General features: G+C 38.4%; 1 protein-coding gene across 7 annotated transcripts in view; it reads right to left on the bottom strand.

The window, feature by feature from the left end:
• The window catches only part of GTDC1 (glycosyltransferase like domain containing 1), a 204,598-nt gene that overhangs the window by 90,915 nt on the left and 86,625 nt on the right, over nucleotides 1–27,058 (bottom strand). For all 7 annotated transcript variants that reach the window (XM_042808522.1, XM_042808525.1, XM_042808528.1 and 4 more), the window contains exons 4-5: nucleotides 19,863–20,030; nucleotides 16,724–16,897 (exon numbers count right to left, since the gene is read on the bottom strand). In XM_042808522.1, coding sequence (XP_042664456.1) covers nucleotides 16,724–16,897; nucleotides 19,863–20,030 — 342 coding nt within the window. The remainder of the gene's footprint in view (nucleotides 1–16,723; nucleotides 16,898–19,862; nucleotides 20,031–27,058) is intronic.

Genomic DNA, 27,058 nt, shown 5'->3' with positions numbered 1-27,058 from the left:
TTAGACTAAGGGACACGCTACAGAACTGTAAATTGGATTAATAAAGTGCACTTTTTTCACCTACTCTCTATATTAAAGTCAGTGGAGAACCTGCTTTTCTTGATTTGTGTCTAGTCCTGGAGCAACCACGCCAAATGATCTACCACCTACTGTATCACCACCTTTTAAGCACAGTGCTACACTAAGAGCGTGACATAATCTGAAGCGTTTGGCCGTAATTCACTTTAAAACTAGTACAACCTCATTGACCTCCTTATCAAACAATTTATTGTGCATTTACAGACTGGACAATGAAATAGAGGAGGTAAGGTATTAATGGTGACACTATTTGGCAAGCTCATAGCGCAGTTCATTCAAAAGGCAATTTTAAAATTGAATGAAGAGGTTTGACTAGGCAATAAAAACAGCCACAATGCCAGTGAACAGTACTTAGGAGGAAAGCCTCTAATTATCCTATTTATAAATCAACAGCAATTTTACTGATGACTTCTTCTCAAACTTGATTAAAATAACTACAAAAAATTAAAAAATAATCAGATCATATTTATTTTATTAAATTACAATTTAAAAGTATTATTGATTGTCTTCATAAATGAAAATGATAAAAACTTGAGGACAAGAACGAGACAACATTTTTTAAGAGAAACATTTGTACAACACTCTGCAACATAATTATAGTGCTGCCCTTGGGGAAGGGGATTTTATTTTATAATGAGAATGTTTACACTGTTATGGGGTTCAATCTATCTGGGAGGGAAGGTTAAACTTCTTTCCATTAAAGACAGCCTTATAATGAAAAGCTCTGAAAGGAGAATGGAGTCTAATATAGTAGATGTAATGGCCTATTAAATGATTCACACACACAAAATGAATCAAATTCATTGTATCTTACTGCTCTTTTATGACAAAATTGTTGAAAAAATAAAACTATTGTCAAGATAATTGCATATTACATATACTGTATTACTGTAACTACTATTCTTATTGGGTGACCCAGAGTCTACATTTTAGGTACATTAATAGGACATTACATTTTAAATACTTTATAGTATTGGAATGTTGCACAAAAATCCCACTTTCACTCTGAAGGCAAAAATCAATTTAGACTTAAAGTCATGCTGCAATTCTGCATCATTCTTTTTCAATTAAGTTTTTGCATACATTCTTTATGATGTCATTTCTACATTCCTGCAACAGATGTTTGTTTATATCCCAATTTACTAAAATGCTGCCTTACTAGTTCCTGCTATTTTGAATGTAACCTCTACAACTAGCTTGTGTTTCCAAAACACAGTACAATAAATGTTTTCTTAAACTTGTCCCCTCAATCTACCGCTAAAATTCACCATTCTCTGATCATTACACTGTAATGGACATTGTTCTTAAAGGAGCTTGAATGTATTAAAAAAGAGAAGACATTAAATAAAAGTCACAGTACATCTCTCTATATATATGTATCTCAGCAGATCAAAATAGAAAATTTGGGGGTTTCGCATGAAGGACTGAAAATTGCGTTCCCTTTGTCAAGAGCTGATTTTACGTGACATCTATAATGCAATCGTTTGGCCTACTAATAACAGCTCTGTAATAATAACTGCTGTTCATTAAGGAGCTAGTCTTGCAAACACGTATGCAGACCGAGAAAGTCTGCACGACTGCAGTTAGTCGCCGGTAGAACTGTCCATACGTACTCAAGCACAGTTACAGCAAACATCAGAAACCTTCTATTATCATCTTTTGGGGATGCTAATTTTCTTTAATACTGACTGCATTGTTTTTACATGTTAGAAAGTCACAGGATGTACCAGGTGCTATCACAGGGCAAGTGAAAGTACTAGTAATATGGGAATGAGAATATTTTGGGCACTTTTATCAATAAATGAAATACACAATCAGCAGTGGCCAGAGTGATCGTTTTTCCGGACTAATGACCAAAACCCAGGACACCACAAACGGTTAAAACTTTAGATTTCAATAGTTACTGAGGTAAGTTTATAGAAGCCTTTGCAGCTGTACCAAGAACTTCAAAGTACCTAGAAATCTCAAATAATTTCAACCGAGTTTTATGAAAAATAAACCAGAATTTCAAAAGTCTCCTGATGGTATTTGAACTTCTCAAGGGAGTACGATCTTGCAGAATTAAGTCCTTGCAGTTTAATGAACAATACCAGGGGCTAAGGGACTTAGTTAAGCATTTGAAAGCTCTCATGTTTTTTCTGAGTTTTAAGACCCTTTTTCAGCATTAAAAATATTTCAACATGACCATGAGTGGTGCATGAGAATTCACACCAAGCACTGTTGCTTCCACCCAGATTCTTGGGAGAACCTGTTCAGTTAGGCTGAAAAACCCAACATTTATCATCTACAACTAGCTACAGAAACTAGCATATTTTAAACACATTCACCTCCTAGGCTACCTGTGCTTGATGGATTTTTTTTTTTTAATATAATTTAAAACTAGTCTAAAATTTGACACTCTATTTCACAGCAAAAGACTATTTCTTAAAGCTTTAAACGCTGAAAATTGAGGTAAGAAAAATAAATTCAAACATATTTTAATTACAGGAAGGTGGGAATTTTCACTTTTATGTTCCTCTTATTAGAATTCAAAGTAACAGAAATAATCCAAATTTTATAATCTGAAGTGAGATTACTTTCCCCTGCAGTCCATGTCCTCCTCCAGAAGGCAAGCCCCAGTTCCTAAGCACCAGTTAACTGCTATTAAACATTATTGCAATATAACAAATCGATCATTCACAACTTAATATGGCATTCACTATAAGAAGGTGAGAAATTAGAAAAGAGCATCTATTTTCAGAAAGAAGAAAAGTAGTGGAATAAATAGCAGTTCATTTACTTTGTTTATATAAGTAAGAGACATTGTCGAGGATAAAGTTCTCCCCAAGAACAAGGCTCTTTTCTATTAAGATGAATAAAGTAACCCCACCCAAGTGTGTGATACATAAGGAGGTGGAGAAATTACCGATGTAGAAGGTAGCAACCATATATGAAAAATGGTAAGGGTTATTGAGGCCAAAATTAGGTTATTTTCCAAAGATGCAGCAGTAGAGACTAGAGTGGGAAGTCTGAAAAGCAGCTCCATAGTTAGAGAACAGACAATAGAGAACCTAGCCCATTAAATAAATGGGCTCCTAATTTACCAGGGAAGGAGCCACTTAGAGACAGTTTCTAGTGGTGATCAAAGGTAGACAAGGTAGATTTTCTTGAAAGGATGCTCTGAATAGTTTCATGTTGCAAGACTACAGGCCTTGTTCAACATTAACTACAGTACTTGGAGTAAAAGAATGCCAACAATATGCATTACCCAGCAGATGCTTTTCAATTCAGTCATTTAGAACGGCGTGTATGTGGAATGAACATTCATTCAACAGCCACTAACAGTGAAGGTTCATCAAATCAGCCATTTATTTTCTCCTTCCCCTGTTTCCAGAACCTGCTTTCTCCTCTCTTTATTAAAGACCAGATTTCCCATACTTCAGGCACCATTATGACTGCACTGGAATAATACTGGCACACCATACTTTTTTAATGGTTGCCCGTAGCTACGTACTAGGGAGGAGGATGAGCTGCACGTCCTCCCTACTCATTGTGTTAGAGTAGTATCTGTACTTACCTAACAACTGCTCCATGGATAGTTTGACTTTCTAGATGAAGAGTATCCTTCCAATTCCCCCATGAAAAGGTTAAAAGTAAATAACAGAGCTTGTATCTCTGAAGACAACAAAGTACTCAAGTCAGATTTCATATATGCAAACAAAGCATCTTCATCATTGCAAGGCATACTCCTAGTTAACATTTGGTTTGAAATTTCAAGTTAACAAATGCTTTCCAAACTCCATATCTCTCAAGAAAAAATCCATTTGTTTTCTTTATAGTAGGTCTTTAAAAGGGAGTCATAACTGATGGATTACAACATGTTTCTACCTTTTCAATCTGAATTTCATAAGAATAAAATAAACCACAAATGAAAGTGCTTGTACCAAGCACGTTGAACCTTTCTTCTTCTATTAGCATATCAGTCTGCAATCATAACTAGATCAATAGCGAAGATATCTGCTTAAAAGAGCACCATGCTTTCTTTTGTCAGAAATTCATTACTTTTATTAGGGTCATTGCTTGAAAACTTCAAAACACCATATGGACCTAATTGTGGTTTATTTTGGCAAAAAGGAAGACACTGTAGAACAATTGAGGCATTACATTCTACAATTCCATTACTTTCATCCCTCTACGTTTTATTACTGTGTCATTAAAGGCAACTTGAGTGAGCGAAGAATTATAGTGTCATGTGTACGGGCTAGTAGATTAATAACAAAACACACTCAAGTTTAAAGGTATCTAACAGCTGTTTTCATTATTTTGTGTAAATACGCTTGAAGCATATCTATCTGATTAGTGGATAGAGTGCTCTTCTCTGTCACATGCCATGGGCACTGCTATGTGCAAGTAATCAAAGTGCTCAGAAAATGAGTTTACATTGTTCACTGCTGAAATACACAAATGTCAGAAAGTGACTGCGCATCAAAGCTTAGGCAAATCATCTGCTGCAAACAAACAGACTCCAATGCACATTGCAGCTTTAAACATTCTTCTGCAGCACAATGACTGAACAGGACTTATTGCTAGTCCAAATGAAGTGATGCTCACAGAATAATAAGTCACTAACGTATAGATGAGCCGACAAGTTCAGCACCGAGTACCTCTGAAAAGAGCTCAGCTGCTTTCAAAACCAAAGACATATAGTTTCAATGTCATAAATACTGGAAAACTTTATGGATATCATACCAGGTTTCACCAGGAAAAAAAAAAAAAAAAAAAAAAAAAAGATATTTTTTTACCTGCTATTGCCTTTTTATTATTATTTTTAAAATATTTTTTTAAGTGACTAGGTCGCCAGAAATCCTGACAGATAATCCCTCCATTTATTGGCAACAAAAGGAACAATTTAGGCACCCAAAGAGGGTCAAATCCTCTCTTTTCCACATACAGTCACATATTTCAAGATCAGTAATTTAAAATCAGATGGCAGATAACATAAGTGACCTTCGAAACCAAAATACCTGCAATGAAGTTTGAGGAAGGACAGATAAAATTTCAGTCACTGAAAGGAATTACTGCATAAAAAGTTCTTTCTGTGATTCATTTGCTTCTAGCGCAGATTGAGGCAATTTTAGTATTAAACTACTCTACACAAGGATGAATATGAAAGAGTCATACAGACTCATCAAAATAAGAAAGTTAAATAAACTCATTTTGACTCCAACGAGCTCAACAGAAGAAATTTTATCCAAATGCCTCAGTGATCAAAAGTAAACTGAGGCAAAATCAAGAAGGATGCTTACAAAGCCACGATACTCCAGCACTTTGCCTAAAGATGGTTCTTGCTGAAGCACGTATCACCTAATCCTTTCCCCAAGCACTGCAACTGTCAAGCCTTGGTACCACTTGAGGTTGTGATGTTTTCTGAGGGATGCTCAGGCTACCACAAAACCACGAAGTCCAAGACTGATGCCCCAAGAACTCCAGTGTGTCCAAGGAAGAGGAGAGGAGGGACCAAACACGCTGGCCATGATGTGGCTTCCTTCATAAGCACTGAAATGTCCAGATGCTCCCAGTATACAGACAGGCACAAAAACATTCCCCTCATTTTTTTTTCCCTTCTCACCATGGTCATTATGAATTTGGCAAATGCAAATTGCTCCCAGTCCCAAATACAGCAAGAGGTTGAACATTTGAGCAAGACATACGTTGCAGGACACACCTGATTAATGAAATACAAGACAAACACCGTGCACAGTTGTCGTGGTTTAACCCCAGCCGGTCACTTGGCCCCACACAGCCACTCTCTCAACCCCCCCAGTGGGATGGGGCAGAGAATTGGAAGGGTAAATGTGAGAAAACTCATGGGTCAAGATAAAGACGGTTTAATAGGTAAAACAAAACAAGGAATTTGTTGAGCCCTTCCCCTGGACAGGCAGGTTCAGCCATCCCCAGGACAGCCGGGCTCCATCACACCTACCGGTGACCTGGGAAGGCAAACACCATCGCTCCAAACGCACCCCCCTCCCTTCCTCTCCCCCCAGCTTCATATGCTGAGCATGATGCTATACGGTATGGGATGTCCCTGGGGTCATCTGTCCCAGCTGTGTCCCCCCACAACTTCCCGATCCCCCCCCCCAGTTTGATCACTGCTGGGTGGGGTGAGGAGCAGAAAGACCTTGGCACTGTGTGAGCCCTGCTCAGCAGTAACGAAAACATCCCTGTGTTATCAACTCGGTTTCCAGCACAAATCCAAACACAGCCCCACACCAGCTACCATGAAGGAAATTAACTCTGTCCCAGCCAAAACCAATACAGCAGTTTACAGAACAGACTGGTCTTTCGTTGCGTTTTATATAGACACTAGAAATACGTGATCTCCTTCATAGACCAGTTCAGGTCTCAAGACTGAAGTCAGTAAGTGACCATCTTGTAGTCCATCTCTCTTCATTTGGGGGATATTGTCATAGCAAACATCTGCAACTGCCTGGCACTACTCCTGTACTTTTAAGCAACTATTCTATGAATTTATCAAATTCCTCTTACATTTCAATTGTGTTTCAACAACCATCTGAAAACTAAATGCCGCTCAGAAAAACAAACAAACAAGCAAAAAAAAAAACCCAAAACAGAACAACACAACCAACTTTGCTTTACACACCCTTTCTTTTCATTTTCTGAGTCATTTAATAATGACCAATTTATACCTAGTGGATGTTGTAAGGATTATCCCGGAACTTAAATAATTCCTCCTCTTTCATGGCATTTATCCTCTGACTGTATTTATAAAGATTAACATATATCCCCTTCTCAACCTTTATTTTGCTAGAACAAGTGAACCATACTCTTAATCTGCTCTTATAATACAGATTCTCCTAATCATCCTAGCATCAATTCTCTATACCTGTTCCACAGTTTAAATTAATCTTTCTTCAACATGGTTGATCAGAACAACATACATCTTTTCAGTGCTTTACATAGACACACCAGTCTGTATATTCAGAAAATATATTTTCTATTACATATGAGAATCACATAAGCTTTTTTTCCCATTTGGTCTGCTGCAGTTATACTGTTGCTTGGTGCTTCTGCAGCAGCAAGATGACTACATGTCTGCATGTTCTTTACATTCTGTAATATAGACTGGTCCGCCGTTTAGCACACAAAAGTGACCAAAAGTGAAGGAAGATCTGCTTGCTTCTGTAACATCTATGAGAACCATCAGCTGGAGAGGAAAAATGCTTAGAGGTTTAAAGGAGAAGGTGGCTGTGAGCAGTTTCAGGGTTTTTTTGAGAAGCAAAGTCATAGAAATGACGACACCTAACCCCGTCGCAAAGCATCCACGATGAGTATTCTGGCACAGAGAGGGGAACATACCTAAAATCAAATCCACCCTGGAGAAATTAAATCAGAGGCTCCTCAACTGGTGCAGAACCAGCACTAGGACACCTGTAGACAGTACTAAACTGAGAAGAGCTGACAAGGGAGGAGAAGTGGAAAGATGAGGGCTCTGGCATGACGGTGAGACATTACATACCGTTAGTGCCACGGCTAGCGGGGCATTAATGAAAATAGAGACAATGTGCACTGATGATGAGTCCCCAGGCTGTAAGGAGGGCAGGAAATACATATGGTAGGCCAAAGATGGACAAAGTCTTTCATTTTCTGCGAGCCTCACCTAAGTATTATTTGGGAGCCATCTTACAGGAAACTGGCACAGTTTTATGAGGAATCCACTCCAAAATTAGTCACAGGTTGGCTGATACAACTTAGTATCTAATTCATTCTTCCTGGCTATTGTTAGTACCTATAACATTGCTTGAAAAACAGACTGAACATAATACTATCTTGTTATACAATACCCAAAACCCCTTTGCTGCAAATACGGATTTCTCAACAGACAAAATGCTTTTTAGCATCGCTAAAAAAGGCAATACAATACAAAGAGCTTTTCTCATCCATACTTGAGGAAAAGAAGCTGGGAAAGTGTTAGTGGACCTGGATGTCCCATAGCTGTTCAACAAGCATCCCTACTACTCGGTGCTGGTAAACCCAAAACTCTGCTGAACCCTCATGACTATTTAGACACACATCTTTTCAATAGTAAAGTTGAACAGCCTCCTACCTTAAAAGCACTTCTGGTACGTTTATGTTGGGATTTCAATATTTTTAAATGTATGCTATCTGAATTATTTAAAGGGAAGAAGAGGAGGATTATTTCATCTGGGAGTCACAACTAAGCATAGGGAATGTCCAAAATATAAAATATTAAATATTTGCAAATGGAAAAGAAAAAAAAGAAAAAACCTAAACAGATTAAAACACTTTTTGCACAACAAAGAAATTATCTGTGATTTGGCAAAATTAAAAATCATTTTACTTCATCCCATTTGGTTATTTATAAATAAAACATCTGTATTAAATTGTTCTTATACATTACATAAAGGTCATCTCCATAGGACTGGAGAGCTATGTTTCCTCTTTAAACTTAAAACTGCAATTTTATGTATTCCATAGTGTAATTTTGTTCTCTTATTCTGTATTTTCTGAAATTCCTAAAGAACATCATCTCCACTGACACTTCCATCTTAGGGTACCTTTGACTTTAATTGGTTGTCTGCAATTTAGCACACAACAGTGCTTCAAGCAGATCCAACCCACTTAAAGTTTAAGTTTCACAATTAGTAACAATTTGCAAGGCTGTCTACTCCACCACGCTTTTAAACAGGCCCTGTTTCTTGGGGTTTTGGTTGTTTTGTTTTTTGTTGTTTTTTTTTTTTTTTTTTTTTCCCACTCCAAACTAATACTGCATTCAAGATGAAGTATGGCTTTTTCTAAAGGTATTGCAATTCCCCCACGACCGGTAACAGATATTCCTTCATTCTCCTAAAAATGATTTCTGGAAACATTTTGTATTCTCAGTGAAGAATCTCTAAAAACTCTGATATCCCTTCCTATTCCTTATCTTTTTTGCATTTTTAGCACATCACCTACTTTCTTTTCCATTACATTACAGCAACAAATGCCCAGAATATTTAAGCAATAAGGTTCTATCACAGCCTCATGTAGCAACTAAGAAATAATATGCCCAACACGACTGCTTCCCTCTCTGTTACAATTCTGTAAGCATGAAATCACTTTAAAGAAAAACAAAAAAATCCACCTCCACTTCTATGTAATATTCATGAATTTCATAATAAAAAATATGGAATTGTTCAAACGTTGAGGGGCAGTATTTTGAAATGCAAAATCCAGCAGGGACAGCCTTGTCTATAAAAACCATCTTTCACACATGCAAAGGATTTAAGTCTGTACCTTCACATGGATTGGAACTGAATTGGACACAGCTACATCACTCGATACCCAGCACTTAGTTTTGTGTGCCACCTCTTTCCACCCATGTTAACGCTGTACTCACACTGAGCACCAAGCGCCCTCCACTCCCAATGACTGCAGTGAAAATGAGGGCATTTAGCACTTTGTAGGATCCTACCATTAATCAATAACCTTTCCACTTTAAACAGAGAAAAAACAAAACAAAACAAAACACAACAATCAAACACCAACACCCCCCCCCCAGTTCTACTTTCAGTCTGCCATGACAAGTTTAACCAATTAAATTTAAACTTCACTGATTCTTATCACTACAATTTGATTCAAAGTCTGAAAGTATTTCATGTCTGAATCATCCTATATGGGGATGGTATTTAACTCGATCCCAGCCTTGAGGAGAAAGACTCTGGTGTGAAAAGAAAAGAGAAAGAACAGACAGAAGACTGATGCCAGAAGGTGGAGAATGCCCAAAGCACAGTTCGCGTTTATCATGCTTTTACAAAGGTAACATAAAACCATACCAAATCTACATAAACTTTTGCTACTGTGGAAATTAAAGTAAAAATATATTATTGGTTGTACTCTGAGTAAGTATGGTTGAATTAATGTATTACAGATAGATTAATCCCAGAAGAATTAAAAGCGCCACCCATACCAGCTGCTGATGAAGGTGTCATTTCCATCTCCTCCCATGACATCCCTCAACTTCAAATGCCCACGCTTATTACAGCAAAGTAGTCTATTCTCTTTACAAGTTGCAGAGAAATTATTATGCATGGAAGTGCATAATAATCCAGTCCAGTCGTGACTCTACCAGTGACTTCCCACATGAATATGCACGAATCAATTAAACCTCTGAATGCATCGATTTCCTTCTCGAGTAGTAATGATAATAATAATAATAGCTGCCCATTGTATAGGGCACTGCATGTAATATTTTTAATGCCTGCTAATGAAATGTGCTATTAATTATTAGAATGTGGTTTGTGTTTTGAAAGCCAAGTACCAGCTTGTCTCAAAGTGACACAACTTGAACATTTCTACGAAAACTGACTATGGGAAGTGCTTACAAGTATTATAGCAAATCCTACTTAAAAATCAAATGGTATTTAAATCAGTCTGAGAAAGTTATAGGTCTTACCAGCTATACTGCAGAGAAATTTGCAGCTAAGGGGTTAATCAGATTAGATGGGAGTGGTTATAGGCTCAGTGCCACAGGTTTTGCCCTTTGTGGCTTCTCACATCCCAGACTTGGAAAATATGAGCTGTGATACTGAGAAAGGTAAGAAGCCAGCACAGCCCCATAGTGATAAATGAGTTTGCATCATCTGTCATTAGTACTTCCTGCCAACAGGGTCATTCCCTATTAAATTACCACTTGTCAATGTTTAAAATACTGATTGATAAATGACTGTGCCAAAACTGATAACACGACAGCTTTTATTTTCTAATATTCTTGGTTACCACATTCTGCTACTTCAAGATACAGATATAGTAGGTTTTTTTCAAGTACTTTAGCGAAAGACAATTTAATCTAATACAAACTAACAGGTACTGTATAATGATTGGTCCTGATATACATTACATACTATTCTTCTTGCCAAATAAACCTACTGGCGATTTAGCGATATGGGTAGATCCAAGTTTCACATTTCATCAAATGCTAGTAATCTGTTTTATCAATATAAACTGCATTTTAATGAAAAAATTCTTTTCTTCAGTACACTTCACTTTTAATGCCCCAGAGTATAATAATTCGTTCATGCTGTAGAACAAGAATGTTTTACAAGACCTTAACTCTCCAGAGAAATTTCTCTGTAAATACAAAATGCAAGTTTTATGGGAATGTGTTGTATGCAACATGAGCAGTACCCAACATAATAAAAACTAGGTTGCACAGAGAATTCTGCCTAAGTATCCTTGTGAGCTATTGTGAGACTAAATGGTTATTATGATAGCGTTTAGTGGAATACCTATACGACAGATAAAAGAGAGTCAGTAAAACTACTTTTGTCCCTGAATAGATAAAAAGAAATTAGTTTTCAGAAAGTTTTGCAGAACAAATACATCCCAGCAGACTGTTCAGCCTGGCCCTCCTCTAGGAGGGCATTCTCGGTCTGCTGCTGCTGGAGAGTTCTGGGGATATTTTGGGGATAAAGCAGGCGTATTCTGCTTGGAAGACCAGGCTGGGGCAACAGCTACTCCTCTGCGATCCAGAGAGAGAATGGAGACTCTTGCATCATCCCCAACCTCCCCAATGGCACATGATGCATGTGTGGAAGGAAGCAGGGTGTAAGAAAGCACCACTGAACGGGGGGGCTTGAGGCACCCTTCCTTCAACCACCCAACCTCTTGCTGTAGGCGCAGATACCTGAAGTTAGAACTTATCCCAGAGATGCAGAAGCTAACCGACCCACTGCCAAAGACTCCAGAACTGAAAGATCCCATCTTATGCCCCTTCTAGGCCAGTACTCCACTTTCTTCCCAATCCATGTCCCAGATCTTGATGGCATCCCTCACGCTTGTTGCGTAACTCTTAGCGTGCCGACACCACCCCTCAAAGCCTGCTTGCGGCAGGTGAGGAGGAAGGACGTGCAGGGGAGTAATTTCCATCACCCAGTTCTTCAGCAGCAAGCCCCAAGGTAGGAGCAGTCTACTGGCATTTTCTAATTATGCTAACAACCCATAAACCGTGGTGGCAGGGAGGCTATGCCTACCAGAGAGAGCACGGCGCACCACGGAGATGCCTGAGCCACCACCAAAGGCAGTAGCTAGCCTCAGTACCAGAATCACTATCATTAGCATTCCTACCAGAGAGAGCACGGCGCACCACGGAGATGCCTGAGCCACCACCAAAGGCAGTAGCTAGCCTCAGTACCAGAATCACTATCATTAGCATAGTACTCCACCTAAGCTAATAAATGCTATTTCACTGGAAGGCTAATTAGCCAAAAAACTGCTCTTCTAAGGTATACTGCTTCCCATATGCAAGACAGTTCACTAGAGCTCACTTGGGTACCGCTGCTGAGCATCGCTCTGTGCAATACAGACACGTCCCCAGTGCCCATCTATAGCTTTGGGCTCTTGTGGATTCAAGTCTCTCCTTGCTTGTTGACATCCGTATTTCTCCAGCACAGCAAAGCTGTTGCATAGCATTAGGCTTACAGAGGAAGGGGGAACCTCTTAGTTATCTAAACAGAGGTCTGAAATTCAGCCCCACAAGCCTGGCCCAAGTAATGCAATTTTTTTTTTTTTTTTTTTATTTCTCCAAAACAGGCTCCCACACATGTGACGGTCGCATTTCTGTACAAGAGATACTGTCAGCATCTTTTAAGAACTTCTGCTTTAGTCAGGAACTCCCTTGACTGGCCCTAAAGTACTCTCTAAATTGGCAAATTCTGCCTCTTTTACACTATAACTAAAAAAATATAAAATCAAATGGTTGAAAATGTCCTGTTAACTGTACTAACTGTATAACTGTAGTTGTAAAATCAAATGAAGACACAAGTCTAAAATCTTTAATTCTACTTCAAAATGTGTAAAGCAGATAGTACAAGATACTCGCTAAGAAATTTCTCTTAAAAGAAGCTATTTTTATTTTCTGCTGTAATCCTCATCCTCTCATGTTTCTTTTATATTATTCCACCTTAGTCCAATGTGCATTTTGAGCTCTTAGGAACGCTGTTTCATTCTTGCTTATAAAAACATCTTCCTTTCTATCACATTGTGATAATAATATACTACAATCAGAGGAACAGTAATAATAACCAAAATCTGTATTACAGTTTTCATTGAAATGAATTCCAAGGAGTACCTAGTCTGACCCTGCTTTGCCGACTGCCACAGACAGTATGGATGCAGATGAGCCAAGAAAATTCATACAAAATATCAACAAAGACCAGAGGTGTTCCAGCGAGGTCTGCTGGCATATGGAGATGTGAGTACCAAAGAGAACATCAGTAGAAATGGGATTTCCTTCCTAGAGAGTAGTTTTCCAGTGCAAAAGCAGAAACATTGTATCAAAATACTCTATGGATTGTATAGAAAAGAAAATCCAGAAATTTAGGATTTTATTTACATTACAGTAGAAAATATACCAAACTTAAGCCAATGACAATGTAATTACAATGCACTTAATTCACTGTGTTAGAAACCCCCAGTCTGATACACAGCACATATGGCAAAGACGATCAGACATCCCTTGCAATAGTTTTGCACTATGAAGCGACAGCCTTAACTTGGGAGTTTTATTTGTCTCTAAGCCTAGGTGTACTCTGAGATGTATTTCTACATAATGCACTTCATCGGAATGTATCAAGAGGAGAATTCCAAGGAAGAAATGATAGAGGATGAGTATATACAGAGTAGCTGTGGCACCACAGGATGCACTATGGAAGCTAGTCATTGTCAGAACCAGAAAACAGGAGGATTAGGTCAGTAAATTTCTTATTCTGCTAAATCCTCAAATCCTTTCATCTGTTCTCATTGCCAGATAAGGACCACAGTCTGGTGGTTTGCTCTCAGAACACCAATATGTGCCCTTACGACAAGTATTTATTAAAAAGAATAATCTTTATAAAAAAGAATCGATAACTTTCTCTCAAAAGTAGAAAAGCAGTGATCAGGTGCTCATCTGAAATATTTAAATACACTTTACACGTGTATAATGGTACCTCAAATAGTATTCACAATTTTCTCCTAGGGTATCCTTCATCGTTATACCTTCACTCTTAAGCAATAATCTACGACACGGCCTGTGCTAGTTTGTGGAACCATCACCTACAGTAATTACATTAAAAGGTAGATACGTTACAGGATTAACTCATGTGACATGCTCCTTTATTACACTGGTTTTGGTCAAGGGTCAGATAAATTTTATTTTGCCCTACAATTGCAGTATTAATCTAAAATAATCTTAAAAAGATCACCATCACATGCATGACGATGATTTCTCAGGTCACCCCTCTCCTAAATCCAAATGAAGCTTATGTTTAGGACACGAACACACGCTGAGACATTCACACGCAAAATAAAAGAGGTCAAAGGAAAAAAAAAGTCACCCTGGTTATTTTGCTTTCAGAATTTTTAAATATTTTCCCAACATCTCAGCAAAATTATGCATTTTAAAAAGACTGCAGGCACTGAAATGATTGTCAGTCATGCAAATAATCACTTACTTACACTGTATGAGTTTGGTTTGGATAAAGCAAATTACCATTTGAAAATAACTTGAAAAACACTCTGGGCTAAGAGCTTGCTTTATAAATTTTAGCTTGGCCACATTTTTTCTTAACCTTCTTCTCCTCGATCTCCATTCCGTCACTATACTAGTGCAGTCTAAATTTAAAAACAGCATTCCATCGCCAAAGGTGCATTCAACATTATTTAAAACATGATCTTGTAAAGAAATAGTAAATATTGGCCAAATCTGAAGGTCAAAACCCAGCAAACTTCAGAGTTGTGCAGAAGTCCTTTCTTCTGCTTTTTTTCCTGTGATGATATTGGGCTTTGTCTAAAAAAAAGCCCAGATCTTGCACCTAGAGTTAGTTGTTGACTAAAATATACATTAGAAACAGTAGAGCTAATATTGATCCACGTTTCTAACTACTCTGTTGTGAAAGTTTTATAGTCACACAGTTGTTTAAGAACACATTAATTTTGTCCATCACTGCTGCAAAGAGCTTTTTGATATAATTTCAAGTGCAATAACTGCAACAAAAAAGTAAAAGGTGTCCTGCTTTGTGCGATGAGATTTAATACAAGAGCAGGACATTAAGAAGAGCAGACAGTAAGACGTGAGATCTTCCTACTTCACCAGTTTGGGTAGCAGTCTAATGATTTTACCCACTTAATCACCTTCTGCTTTGGACAAACCATCACTGTGTGTATGACTGCAGACTAATTTGTCAGGTCTCGTTTGACCCCATCTGCCAGGGCTGACAAGTCCAAAGAGCTGACTTAATATATGTGAGGCAGGGTTATCACAACTTCATCTCCAAAACTAGGCTTGGTCAACATGACCTCCTAAAGGCATGCCAAAACCATGAGACCCTTTTAAAACGGCTCAATATCAAACGTGCTGAGCATCCACAGCATTCCTGTACTCCTGAAAAAACATGATCTCTATGAAGATGCTCAAAGATATATAGGTACTGACCGCCACTCCCATCCAGGCAGCCAAGTCCCTAAGGAACACCGGAGGATTTTAACCCACTTGCCAAAAACATAGATTTAAAGACTTCCAACATTGATTTCTAAAGAAGTTGCATCAGTGCTTGAGAATATAAAGTCTTCCAAGATACTGAAATGCAAACCATGCAGCGTGAACATTAATAGAGTGCCCGACCTCAGCTCCTGTACTAAAAATCTCTCTACCCTCAACTATCACAAATGCATATTTAGCCTTTGAAACAACTGTAAGTACAAGCTGGTCAGGGACAAACATCTCAAGTGTGGCCAGACTTTACTTTCAGATCAAAAGCCATACTCTTGCAGAGTCATTACGGTGCTTTCCATCCTTATTTCAGCAAAAAAAACGTACCCAGCATTGTGCTGGTTTTAAGAGTATAATCAAATTGCAGAATCATACTCTATTTAGTGCCGGTCCCATTGAAGCAAAGTTCCTGTTCGGTGGGAGGAGAGTCCCTTATAACAGGAAAAACAATTGTGCCAGGTTTAATCAAAAGTGAGAAGGATCTAGCGAATGTTCCCTTTGAGCCACATAACCCACCGCTAATTTCAAGACGGGCTCTGAAACGAGGGTAATAAAAAGCGTCCTTCAGAGCAACCGAGGCAGACTGAAGAGCAGCTACCGCTGCCGCTAATGCCAACATCTGCAAGTCTGCTCCCTGCCACTGGGATGCTTTTCGCCTACCTGGAAAGCAATAAAAGAAGAGGTAGGGGAGGGAGGAGGGAATAAAATCCCACCGCAGCACACCGAGGGAAATATAGCTTCTTGACTACAGGCTTATCACTTTTACTGTTCTCCAGCATTTCTTTCTCCTCCTTGACCTCCCCTGTACAAATATATACCGAGCTGAGGAGCAGGCAACTCCTTAAAGACAAAAACAAGTGGGAAATAACTAAAACAAGTGGGAAATCACTCATCCTGAACGATGCAAGTTTGTACGACGCGCACTAAGGACGGGCTCGGCAGATCAGACACTGCCTGAATAGCCTCTGATTATTGAAATACATTTATCAATCAGGGGATTTTGCATATGACCAAACTCTTTCATTAACGATGCTTTAGCTGATTAGTTAGAACGTCACCATAAATAGAGAATTTTGACAGGCTGGAGGCAATTTATGACGTGGAAAATGTACTGACCTGCTCACATCAGGAAACCTGACTGGAAAATAAAGAACTTGGCACTTCGGTCTGATTATTTTTTCCAAATCCTTAGGTCTGTGGTCAGGAATCAGCTTCATAAATTTTCCAATGGATGTAAGAAACGATTCCATATTAAAAGCAGAGTTGAACACCACAACATCAGCAACCAAACTGTAAAAAGTGGTTAAGATTAATGAACATACTGCTGCCGCAAAAGGAACAGAATTATTTTACATGCAGTGGAAATAGGATACATATTCTCATAAACAAACAAAAGGTGCAAGTGGAAGGCTAATTAAAATCAGCCTTTTCATGTGAATTGGGAGTCGTATTTTCACCTTAATCAGAAATGTCTTGATTTCTGTCTCTTCACACTTTGAAGTATTTTTTAGCTTTTTAAAACTAAGTAATAAATTACTATTATTAATCTAAAGAAGCACATCCTGTTCTATCTGTGGATTACTTTTTATTAATAAAATCATAAGAATAGTATTACTGTCATTACCTCTTTAAAGCATTATAAACAGGTAAGGTCCACTGTAATAGGACTTTTGTAGAAGCAAACTTTGAAGAAAATGAAACGTCCTTAGAAATAACCATTTGTACTGAAGGACAACTTACCTTTGGTTAACCTACCTCCAACTGACCGTGTGCATTAGGTAGCAGGATACTAAAGGAATGGAATGTTATTTTAACCTATGTGTACATAATCCTGATTTTAATCATATATTCACCAAATATATATATATGTATGTATGTATAAAATAATACATGGCACACTACCAAAAAAGTAGTTTGAAATAATTTGGCATGTTAATGCAGTGTTGTGTTCTTTACTGTTGTGTTTTAAAATCAACCGGACAAATACTTTTAAGTCATAGTTGAATGATAATGTAAGTATTATTTCCCCACTTAAGAGTCAGCCCAGAGAAAACGAAAAGCTATCAAAAAAACCTGAAATGTCTGGAAGTTTATCGTGGAAGTGCTGACACAATCTTAGCTACACTGGCAAACATGCAATGCTAACGGAGGTAAGAAATGCTTTATGGCCGGTTGGTTTTCTCAATATGTTATATATTGTAATACAGACCTATGGGTCATAAGATACATTGAGGACACATGTTCATAAGTCACCAGGCTGGTGAAAAGTATATTTGAGGTGAGAGGCTGTCATTCATCCTCACTGCTGTCTGGTCAAGAAACAGAACTGACACTCCTCACCAAAGCAGCAGGAGTCAGCAGGAAAAGCAAAAAAAAAAAAAAAAAAAATAAAAATTAAAACAACAACAACAAAAAAACAACATTAGAGAGAGAAATAATCCTTTTCAAGCATGCTGTGGGAGCTGAAATGCTTTCTGGAATCCCACCCTCCTCCTCACCTATGGTTTTTAACCCATTGGTCTCCTCAGTTTTGTACAAACGATCCAGTCACCTTTTCTGCACTGATTTACAGATGACCCGAGTCAACGCAGGAGCCCGGCACGCTCCTCTGCTGCTCTCTGACATGTAGCAAAGGCTCCAACACCACCACCTCTGCCTCTCTTGGGCGTGAAGTCTTACCCGCCCAACTTTTCCTTCAGGCTCCGCGTATCACTGGCAAATTGGAAAGATCCCTTCACCATCACTGCCCAAACATCTAAGAGGGATTTTAGCCATCGTTGAAAAATGTAATTTTATTACATTAACTCCCTAGAAACATCAGGGAGAAAAAAAAATTCTCTTTCTTAATGATGCAAAGCACCAACCTGAAGATTCAAAGTGCTCTAATTTTAATTGTCTCCAAAACCCCTATGCAAAACTGGAAAGGCACATTTTCCCATTTCTAACAGATTTGGAAGACAACATTCCTTTGCAGATCACCACTTGGTAGTTACAAACAGTACAGAGGAGATGGCTTCTATCTGCTGTTAAAAATGGGATTTCTGCAGCAACAGAAACAGAAGATGAATATTATATAGTTACATGGAGAAGCTATGGGAGGCTGAAGGAGACAGAATGGAGCATCTATAATAGTCTTTTTTTTTTTTCTTCCTAATAAAAGAAGATATTTTTACTATTTTGAAAATGAATATTCTGAGGATAAATGTTTGTCATCTTACACTAGATGGGTGAAAAAGAACTGCCATAATAAAGCAAAATAATACACACAAAATATCCCTTGCCCCAGTCCCAAAACCCATATCTTTTTGTTATAACATCTGAAAATGGCTGCTACTGTTTTCAACAGATCTTTCACTATACTTCCCCAACTTTACTGCTCAGGAAGCGAAACATGTTGCAAATGCTATTGCAGAAGCAGCTACACAATGGCCAGCGTATACACAGATCATTATTTGAGAAATTTCAATATCATCTGGCTTATATATTACAAAGATGCAAAAGCTTAACTTGCATCTTAAAATGCTCGATCCCTATTCCTAATAATTCTACTGACAGACACGTGAGAAAGATCATGGAAATTAATTTATTTCAGTTCAAAACAACTGAGTTTTGCTGTTTCACTTAGGACTGTACAGTGCCTAAGCACAAAGCTTTTTCAGTGTTGCTGTTATTATCTTCTTTCATTAACTCAGATTCGAGAAATACATTTGTTTTTAGCAACAATAAAGGACCGCGGCCTTTAAAACGTCTGGGTATTTTAGCACTGCACAATTTCTGAATACTCGATGAAAGAAATATAAGGATTTATCTGGTATGTTTACTGCCCTCTCTTCACAAGAAAAGTGTTGCAGTACATTTTAATTTCTGTTTACTTCCCTAAAACCCTCTATATAATTTCAGTTGGATGCAGTAAAAGCTACGGCCAAGCAAGAGCTGACTAGCTGCAGCTTTGCGAAGCATCCATGAACCAAAGCATCTCGCTTACGGCCAAGACCCCGGTCAAAATCCCCACCACTAACGGCTACAACCACGGTAGCCCAATGCAGCATCGGTGGAGTTTAGACAAGAAACTGAGATGAGTTTATAGAGCAGATTGTTTCTGCCACAGCAGTTTTATCAACCTCTCTTCAGGACTCTGCTGGTACCTCGGTTTGCTGCAGGGTCCTCATCTGTAGACAGAAGGACACTCAGTAACATGGAGTGGTGCAAAAAAAAAAAAAAAATAAAAAAACAAAAAAAACCCACCAACACCTACCATGAAAGAATCTGGTTGTATCCATACTGAAAATCCCTTTCCTGGCATTTCTGGACAGGATATGCCAATTGGTTCTCATGGAAGTAGAGGACCTTTTTCAATTTGCCAAGGTCAGGGCGGAGGGCAGCGAGTTCAGCCAGGTTCAGCACTGAGCTTGCAAAGAGGATCCTGGAAAACAAGGAGAGCAGTGTTTACTGTCTGTGAGCATGCTCGCAGGGGTCACCCCTTCCCCTTCTCCCCCCGCACCCCCCAAGAAAAACATAACCCCTATAGGGACACATCAATAGCTAAGCCTTAATACCATGTAGCAGCATTCGAAGTTTTGATCTCTTAAAAAGCAGCTGCTAAGAACCCAACTAGAAAAGCACCGAATCTCATTGGTCTTCCCAGCTCGGTTACAGAGAGATGCAAAATAAAAAAAGCTGGATGGATTTTATTGAAAAAGGCAAGAAAAGCTGTATCTGAAGGACAAATGGAACAAAGATAAGGCTGACTAGGGAATACTTTGCTTGCCAGTTTCATTACACTTTACTTCTTTATGCAACCGACTACTGAAATTCAATATATGAGCAGGAATGGCACATGTTCGTGTTATGACATAAACCCTTTTGATTTATGCAGCACACTTATCTAGTATGGTCTGCTTTTCTTTTATTTCTTTTTTCACCCTTTTTTTGTTTTATTTTCACATTTTTATTAGGTATCCTCTATAAGTGAAATGTTGTTTCCACCCTTGCACCCCAGTACTGCCGTAGCACTCCTGCTATTCCACAGCCTACAACACCGCACACATCCTGCAATTATATAAAGCAGGCACAAACGGCACTAACAAGCTGCTATCTTATCCTTGTAAAACTTACCAGGCTATCAGAAAATTAGTGTATTTAAATGTGTAATACCAAATTGTGTCCCTACTGTAACCAGTGGCAGATTTCCCTGCATGGGAGCAACTCCTGTCCCCTGGCTAACGCTGCTTTCAAGCAACCTGAATCCTGAACCTACAGACACTTGTGTTATACCTTTCTCATCATAAGGTATAAAAAAAAAAAAAGAAATTGAGATCAGGTATTTATTCCACATAAAACATTAAGCTTTAATAAACTACTTTTCAACATAGCACGTTTCTGACTTTCTTTTTTGGGTATTCACCATTTAGTGGTTCTGATTCAGAATTGATTTACACAGTTCTTTTAAAATCTTTCATATTTTTATTCCTTTTCTTCCTATTCTTTATCCTATTTTATTCCCATTCTTCCTATTTTAACAAGGATTTTGTGTACCAAATTACTGCCAAACCGACAGCATTAATATTATAAACTTCTGATTCTGGCTGTCAACCTTAAAACTTGTGAACTTCCCCAAACATCCATATATATCATATTATCACCTACGCTAACATACACTGTTCTTAGATAATCTGTATCTACAGAACAAAGACTTCCTGGGGAACAGATCCTGTATCCATCTTCATCAACCTGAGTCAATGCTAATCTGAAAGGCTTACGAAAGTAAGAGATGAATGTTATTGCCTTGTTCATCAAATATTTGATCGTTCTAAGGGGACTGTCAAACAGAATGCCAATTAAGATACGAGCTCAGGTTTATTATGAGCCATACCAAGAGGAAAAAAAGTAGTTTTACGTAAGTCATCATTTATTTGTCATGAAGAGTAATAACCTCTGGACCTCATAATGACCTGGGTGCCAGACTCAAAGCAGAGGCAGGAAAGCTTCCTACGGGCAATGCAATAGCCCTGCTCAGAGACTGCTGCGAGTTTAGCACTAGAGTGACAAAGAAAAATACAAACAGGAGAAAACCTACCCCCCCGACATTACAAAAAAAAAAGAGGTGAAATGGCTGCCTGGCAAAGTTTTGGCTATTTCTGGATAGTAATATAGTTTATCCTTTCCTTCACCGATTTGTCAGAAAATCTCTCTGCAATGAATTAGGAAGAAAACTGAATTGATGCGGGATGGTATCTATGAACTCGGCTGTGTTTGAAGGAAGAGAGGAAAAAAAGAGATGGCACGTTGGGATTGAAAACACAGGAAGTAGCGCAGAGAAATGTGCAAAAGCAAGAGTGGAAAGAGAAGACGGTGGGGGTGCCAAGGTTAACATGATGACTGGAGAGAAAAGGGCAACGGGCAGCACGCTGAGAGATGAGATCCGAGATTTAAACTCGGACAAAACCATGTAGCTCTGAAATATCTGAACTCACTCAGATGGACAAAGAAATAACTAGGAGAAAAATATGAAAAAAAAAAAAAAGATGGTTACATCCATAGGAAAGGAAAGCAGTGTTTGCAGACTTAAGACAAACCAAAGGAATTCAACAGCATCATTAGAGAGCGCTGGAGGCTCGCTTCTAGTAAGGCAACAGAGGCTGAAAACTTGGAAAACCTGCAAGAGGAAGAGGTAGACCCAAATTTTTTCCACTGTAAGTGGGAAGTGATAAGACTCAACTAACAAGCAGATCGCTTATCACTGCCCAGCTCATCAATAAACTGGTGTCAAGAGAAAACTGTTGTGATTACTAGCAAATTCAGATTTAGAGCCTGAAATGACACTGATTACGTTTCTTAGAGCAAGAAAAAAATAAAAATGAAACCATTTAAGTGGTAGTATTATTAGAAAACACTCTTCCTGATTCACTCTCATGACTTCACAGCATTTCCAGAATTTAACTCAACAAATATGAGATGCTCTTAGCCTTGTTTCTTTACTGGCATAAAAGCTGACGACTACCAGCGATAACCAGTTTCTCGGGCATTATAAGCTTAAATAACACCTGAGAGCACGAGTCCCCACGAACATGCCCACAGAGCCCCCGCGTAGGTGGCTAATGGACTCACACAGGGCACTGGAGGATATGCTGGAGTGTATTTCCACTTAACACCTATTACAAGGGGAAGAAAGGAAAGTTCATTATAATGTAACGTACGACAAATATATGTCAGTTGTCATTCCGTGTGACATCAACTTTCATTTTACCTCGGGTTATTATTTAAGTATTAAATCCTAACAAGGTGAGCTTTATCATCCCACAGAGTGTATCTGGGAGGTAGAGACACAAGGTGATGGCAAGAACGCTCGAAACATGATAATTCCTGACAGCTGCTGCTTGAGCACAAGTTAAATTGAACAGTTTATCTCAGCATAAAGATGTTATAAGGTTTTATGTTTAATTTAAAAAAATTAACATAAAACCCAGAGAAAGAAGAGTTAGGCAATCTTTCACAAACATGACATACTACAATCACTGTATAAGCTGGATTAGTACTTATTACCATGCTACTAGAGAATTAAGCTGTTTTTAGACCACCAAAGAGCTTTAAATTGCAACTTTTGTCTCTGTAAGAGAAACCTATATTTAAAACGTCTGCTAAATTCAAATTAACAGCTACATCATTAACTTACCATCTCACAAAACCCCCTACATTTCAACTGCTATTATGGTATTCCTATCTAGACCTATCAACGCTACAACATATAATATATACAGTACTCTTCAACAAATATATTGTGCGAATCTTCACAAAACCTGTGCTGAAGATCACATTTCTAAGGCGGCTGCCCTACCTCTCCTCTCCAAAATATCCCCAAGTATTTTACCGTGTTATAAACGTCCTTCTTCCATCAAGCAGGACCATCACACATGCAGGAGCCCCACTGCCTTGGAGGCTGGCCAAATTTCAGGGCCACCATCCACACAAGCTCTGGTCTTACACTAAGCTTGTGCTTAACCCGAATCACTTAATAGTCCTTCTGACTTGGGAGGAACTACTTGTGTGAATTAAGTTAAGCGTGTGCTTAATTCACACAAATATTCATGGGAAGGAAGCTGAGCGTGCTTGCAGGTTCAGAGCCACTGTGTGTCCAGAGAACACTTTGTCCTTTGCTATCGTCTTCCCCATTGTTTTACACCAAAGGGCTGAAAATCAGTAAAATGTAGAAGCCTTTACTTTTTTTTTTTTTAATTATCAGCAGACTAAATGACTAATACAGGTTTCCATATATATCAAGCAAATTATAAAAGTAAAGGTGCTAAAGTGATTTTATTATGCTTTATAAATCTTCTTTGTGTCATGTAACCGTGATTTACTCCTTTACAGGATTGCCCTAAATCTTTCAATTAAAAACCCATGCAACTTAACTAAAACCACATTTTGCCTTCTCCTTGGGAGACCACACAGGGCATATTTATGGATCTATGGATATGGAGGCTGAACTCTTCAATTCACCAGGCTTACAGCACAAAGCGAGTTTAAAACAGCACCTGATTTGTACTGGAATATTCCCTCTGTCTGGCAGGAGCTCTGCCAGCAGGAAGGACTGATGGACATGGCTGGTGTTTGCATCACAACACAGGTAACACAGCTCTTCTCCCTGGAAAAGGAGGATTACTGTAGGGCACGATCCCACAGCTGCAACAGGGACGCTCCTGCACTGCAAATGAAATCCAAGGCCATAAATCTCTGCTGCAAAACAACTAGATTCACAGTAAAATGAGTTTATGATTGTAGATCTGGCAGCCTAGAAAAGAGTTATGAGCACTCCTCATTCACCAGGTGCAGTATTATGATAAAACAGAGTTAGATTTGGATATCGCTATAAATATAAGCTTTTTGGGGGAATACAGCTACTAAAAAAAGGCTGTTCATTAGATGGCACTGACTGAGTTGACATTCATCCAGCCTTCAGCAGGGGAGCATGGTGCTCGTAGAAGTGGGTTTTGCACCAATCTACAACTAAAATCTTGAGCACTTGGAGGCATCAAATCCCACCTTACTTCTGACAAGTCATTGACCGCTTTGTTCTTGCCAAGCCCCAAATCATACTGTAGCTAGAAGTACATTTGTTTTTCTTGAAATTTCAATTGGCAGGCCTAACGTCATACAGCAGAGTTTTAAACCCTCAGATTTTTACCCCAAATACGTTGGGTTTGTTTTTTTTTTTTTTTCTGGGTATGGTTCTTGTGCACTCAGCAGAGCGAAGTCAGGGTGCTACCGGAGACCACCCAGGCACTATGATCCAACAAAACATCATCAATAACCATAAAACACAGAACGCAGTTGCGCCACTGCTGATGGCTACTTTTTCTCCAGTTGATCAGAAACCAACCAAAATTTCATAGCAAGTAACAGGAGTCGTTAGTTTAACCATTCACAGTGAGATTAGGGGCAGCTCATCCTCCTGGAGAAGGCAAGTGCGGCTGGAGTAAGAAGTACTGAACACTCTGTTTTGCTGTGTTGCCTCCTTAAGGGTCAAGGAAAAGACAAGAGGTATGACCACAAACACATCCACCTTGAGAAACAAGGGCTTCAAAGACAATGGCATCTTCAAGCTCCTCAAGATCAAACCTGAGGGCTTTGGTTCCTCCATCATACAGTTTCCCCAATTTCAACCCAGCAATTCAGGCAAGTCCATGGATTTGGCTTCACGTTATTCTTCAAATGTAAACTGTGTATCAAGTAGCAGTATTAATGCCTGGAATGTTAAACACAGCAGTTCTTTTTGTCTGTTATTACACACATTTTTCTACAATCAACTTGCAGAAGTTGCATTTTCATCACTAAACCGAGAATACACAAATTGCAGTCAGATAAAATGTTTCTTCCACTTCCCATTAAACAATAGATGACTCTGAATTTCTAAACAATAAATACTAATAAGTGACAATATACGACAGTATACACTATAATAAATATTAAGAATAATTTTTTGACATGGAATGTCAAATGTCAAAAATGCTTGTAGATATTATAATATATATCTCATAAATAAAGGTTTTCTAGATAGAGCATAATTTGAAATGTTTACAGAAATAATTAAGTCTTACTATTTTAACGTTCTTTATTTTTCAGAACAAATCACAAGGGTTGTCATGCCTTTCATCTTAATTAGGCCAAGTGTTTGTCTTATTTATTTCTATGTACTTTCATAAGCGTTTACAAATATTAATTGTAAAGAAAAATATTTTTTCCTCTTGCTGTAATTGCTATATGTACATATAGTACACAGTAATAAATATTAATGGCTGCTGTGAGTTCCACAGTTTTGGATTTGGGGTTTGCCTTGTATGTTAAAATACAGTAGAAATTAATAGCTTGTTTTGAACTCATAGTGCCAATCCTTTTTTTTTGATATTTTTATTTACAAATACATCCTCCCTCATTTTATAGTATGGTACTTTTGATCATAGTTTAATTTTTTGCTCCTACTGTGACAGACCTTAGTTAGGTTTTCCAAAAGAATTTACGGCCCAGAAATCAAATGCATTTTCTCCTTCTTCATATATACCATACCCCTAACAAAACTATAAACTCTTTGCATGCACATCTGCTATTTGACACAGCTGCGTTTCCAGCCACACTATTTCATGTCTCACCTTTCCCTGTGTCTCCCCCCACGCCACCCAGACTTTCAGACCTCTGTCAGGACCGAGGGCAGAATTTCTGAAGACCTCCCATCTCAACTTGCTGACCCCACTGATATTTATCCAACAAAACTAGAATGGGGCTGAAGTTGAACAACAGAAAAACTCTTGCATTTAAAATATTCAAGAGGTTACATAAATGCATTATTTAATTTTGTAAATTATTTGGGTTCTCTTTCAATTCCTTCCTATCCCTCTGAATCCTTATTTCAAACAGCTGATCAGAATATTAATGTACAATCAACTCTCAGAATCCAACTCTGGGGTGAGACCTCCAGCTAACACAATTTGTTAAGAATTAGCTTTAAACACTCACCACTATTTTTGATGACCTTTAACTCAAAGAGATACCAAAAAGGATGTGAAAACAGTAAATCAAACATACTTTTCTATTTAATGTCAAGAAGTAAGACTATCTCACAGATAAGACTTTTAAGATTTTTGAGGGTGGTGTATTTTGTTTGGCTTGCTTTGGGTTTTAGGCAACATTGAAGCTTCTTGAATTTTATTGTGTGGTACTATTTTTTTCCCTGATTTGTAATTAATTTTGGCTTCAATTAATTACTGACAGATGCACATTTTTACTTTAGTGGCCAGATTTTTCACCATGGGCTACATCGTCCTCTCTGTTTCCACGAAGGGAGAGGTCGAGACCAAGCAGCTATAGCTGTGGTGATGGGGAGAAGGAGAAAGTCATGAATCCACATCATCTTCCGCACTCAGATTTCGTCAGCATTAAATAATCAAGCAAAGGCATCTT

This window comes from Tyto alba, unplaced genomic scaffold (assembly GCF_018691265.1).
Source record: "Tyto alba isolate M040663 unplaced genomic scaffold, T.alba_DEE_v4.0 Super-Scaffold_7, whole genome shotgun sequence".
Classification (NCBI taxonomy): Eukaryota; Metazoa; Chordata; class Aves; order Strigiformes; family Tytonidae; genus Tyto; species Tyto alba.
The sequence above is the reverse complement of the archived record's forward strand: the minus strand, read 5'-3'. Positions and strand labels throughout refer to the sequence as shown.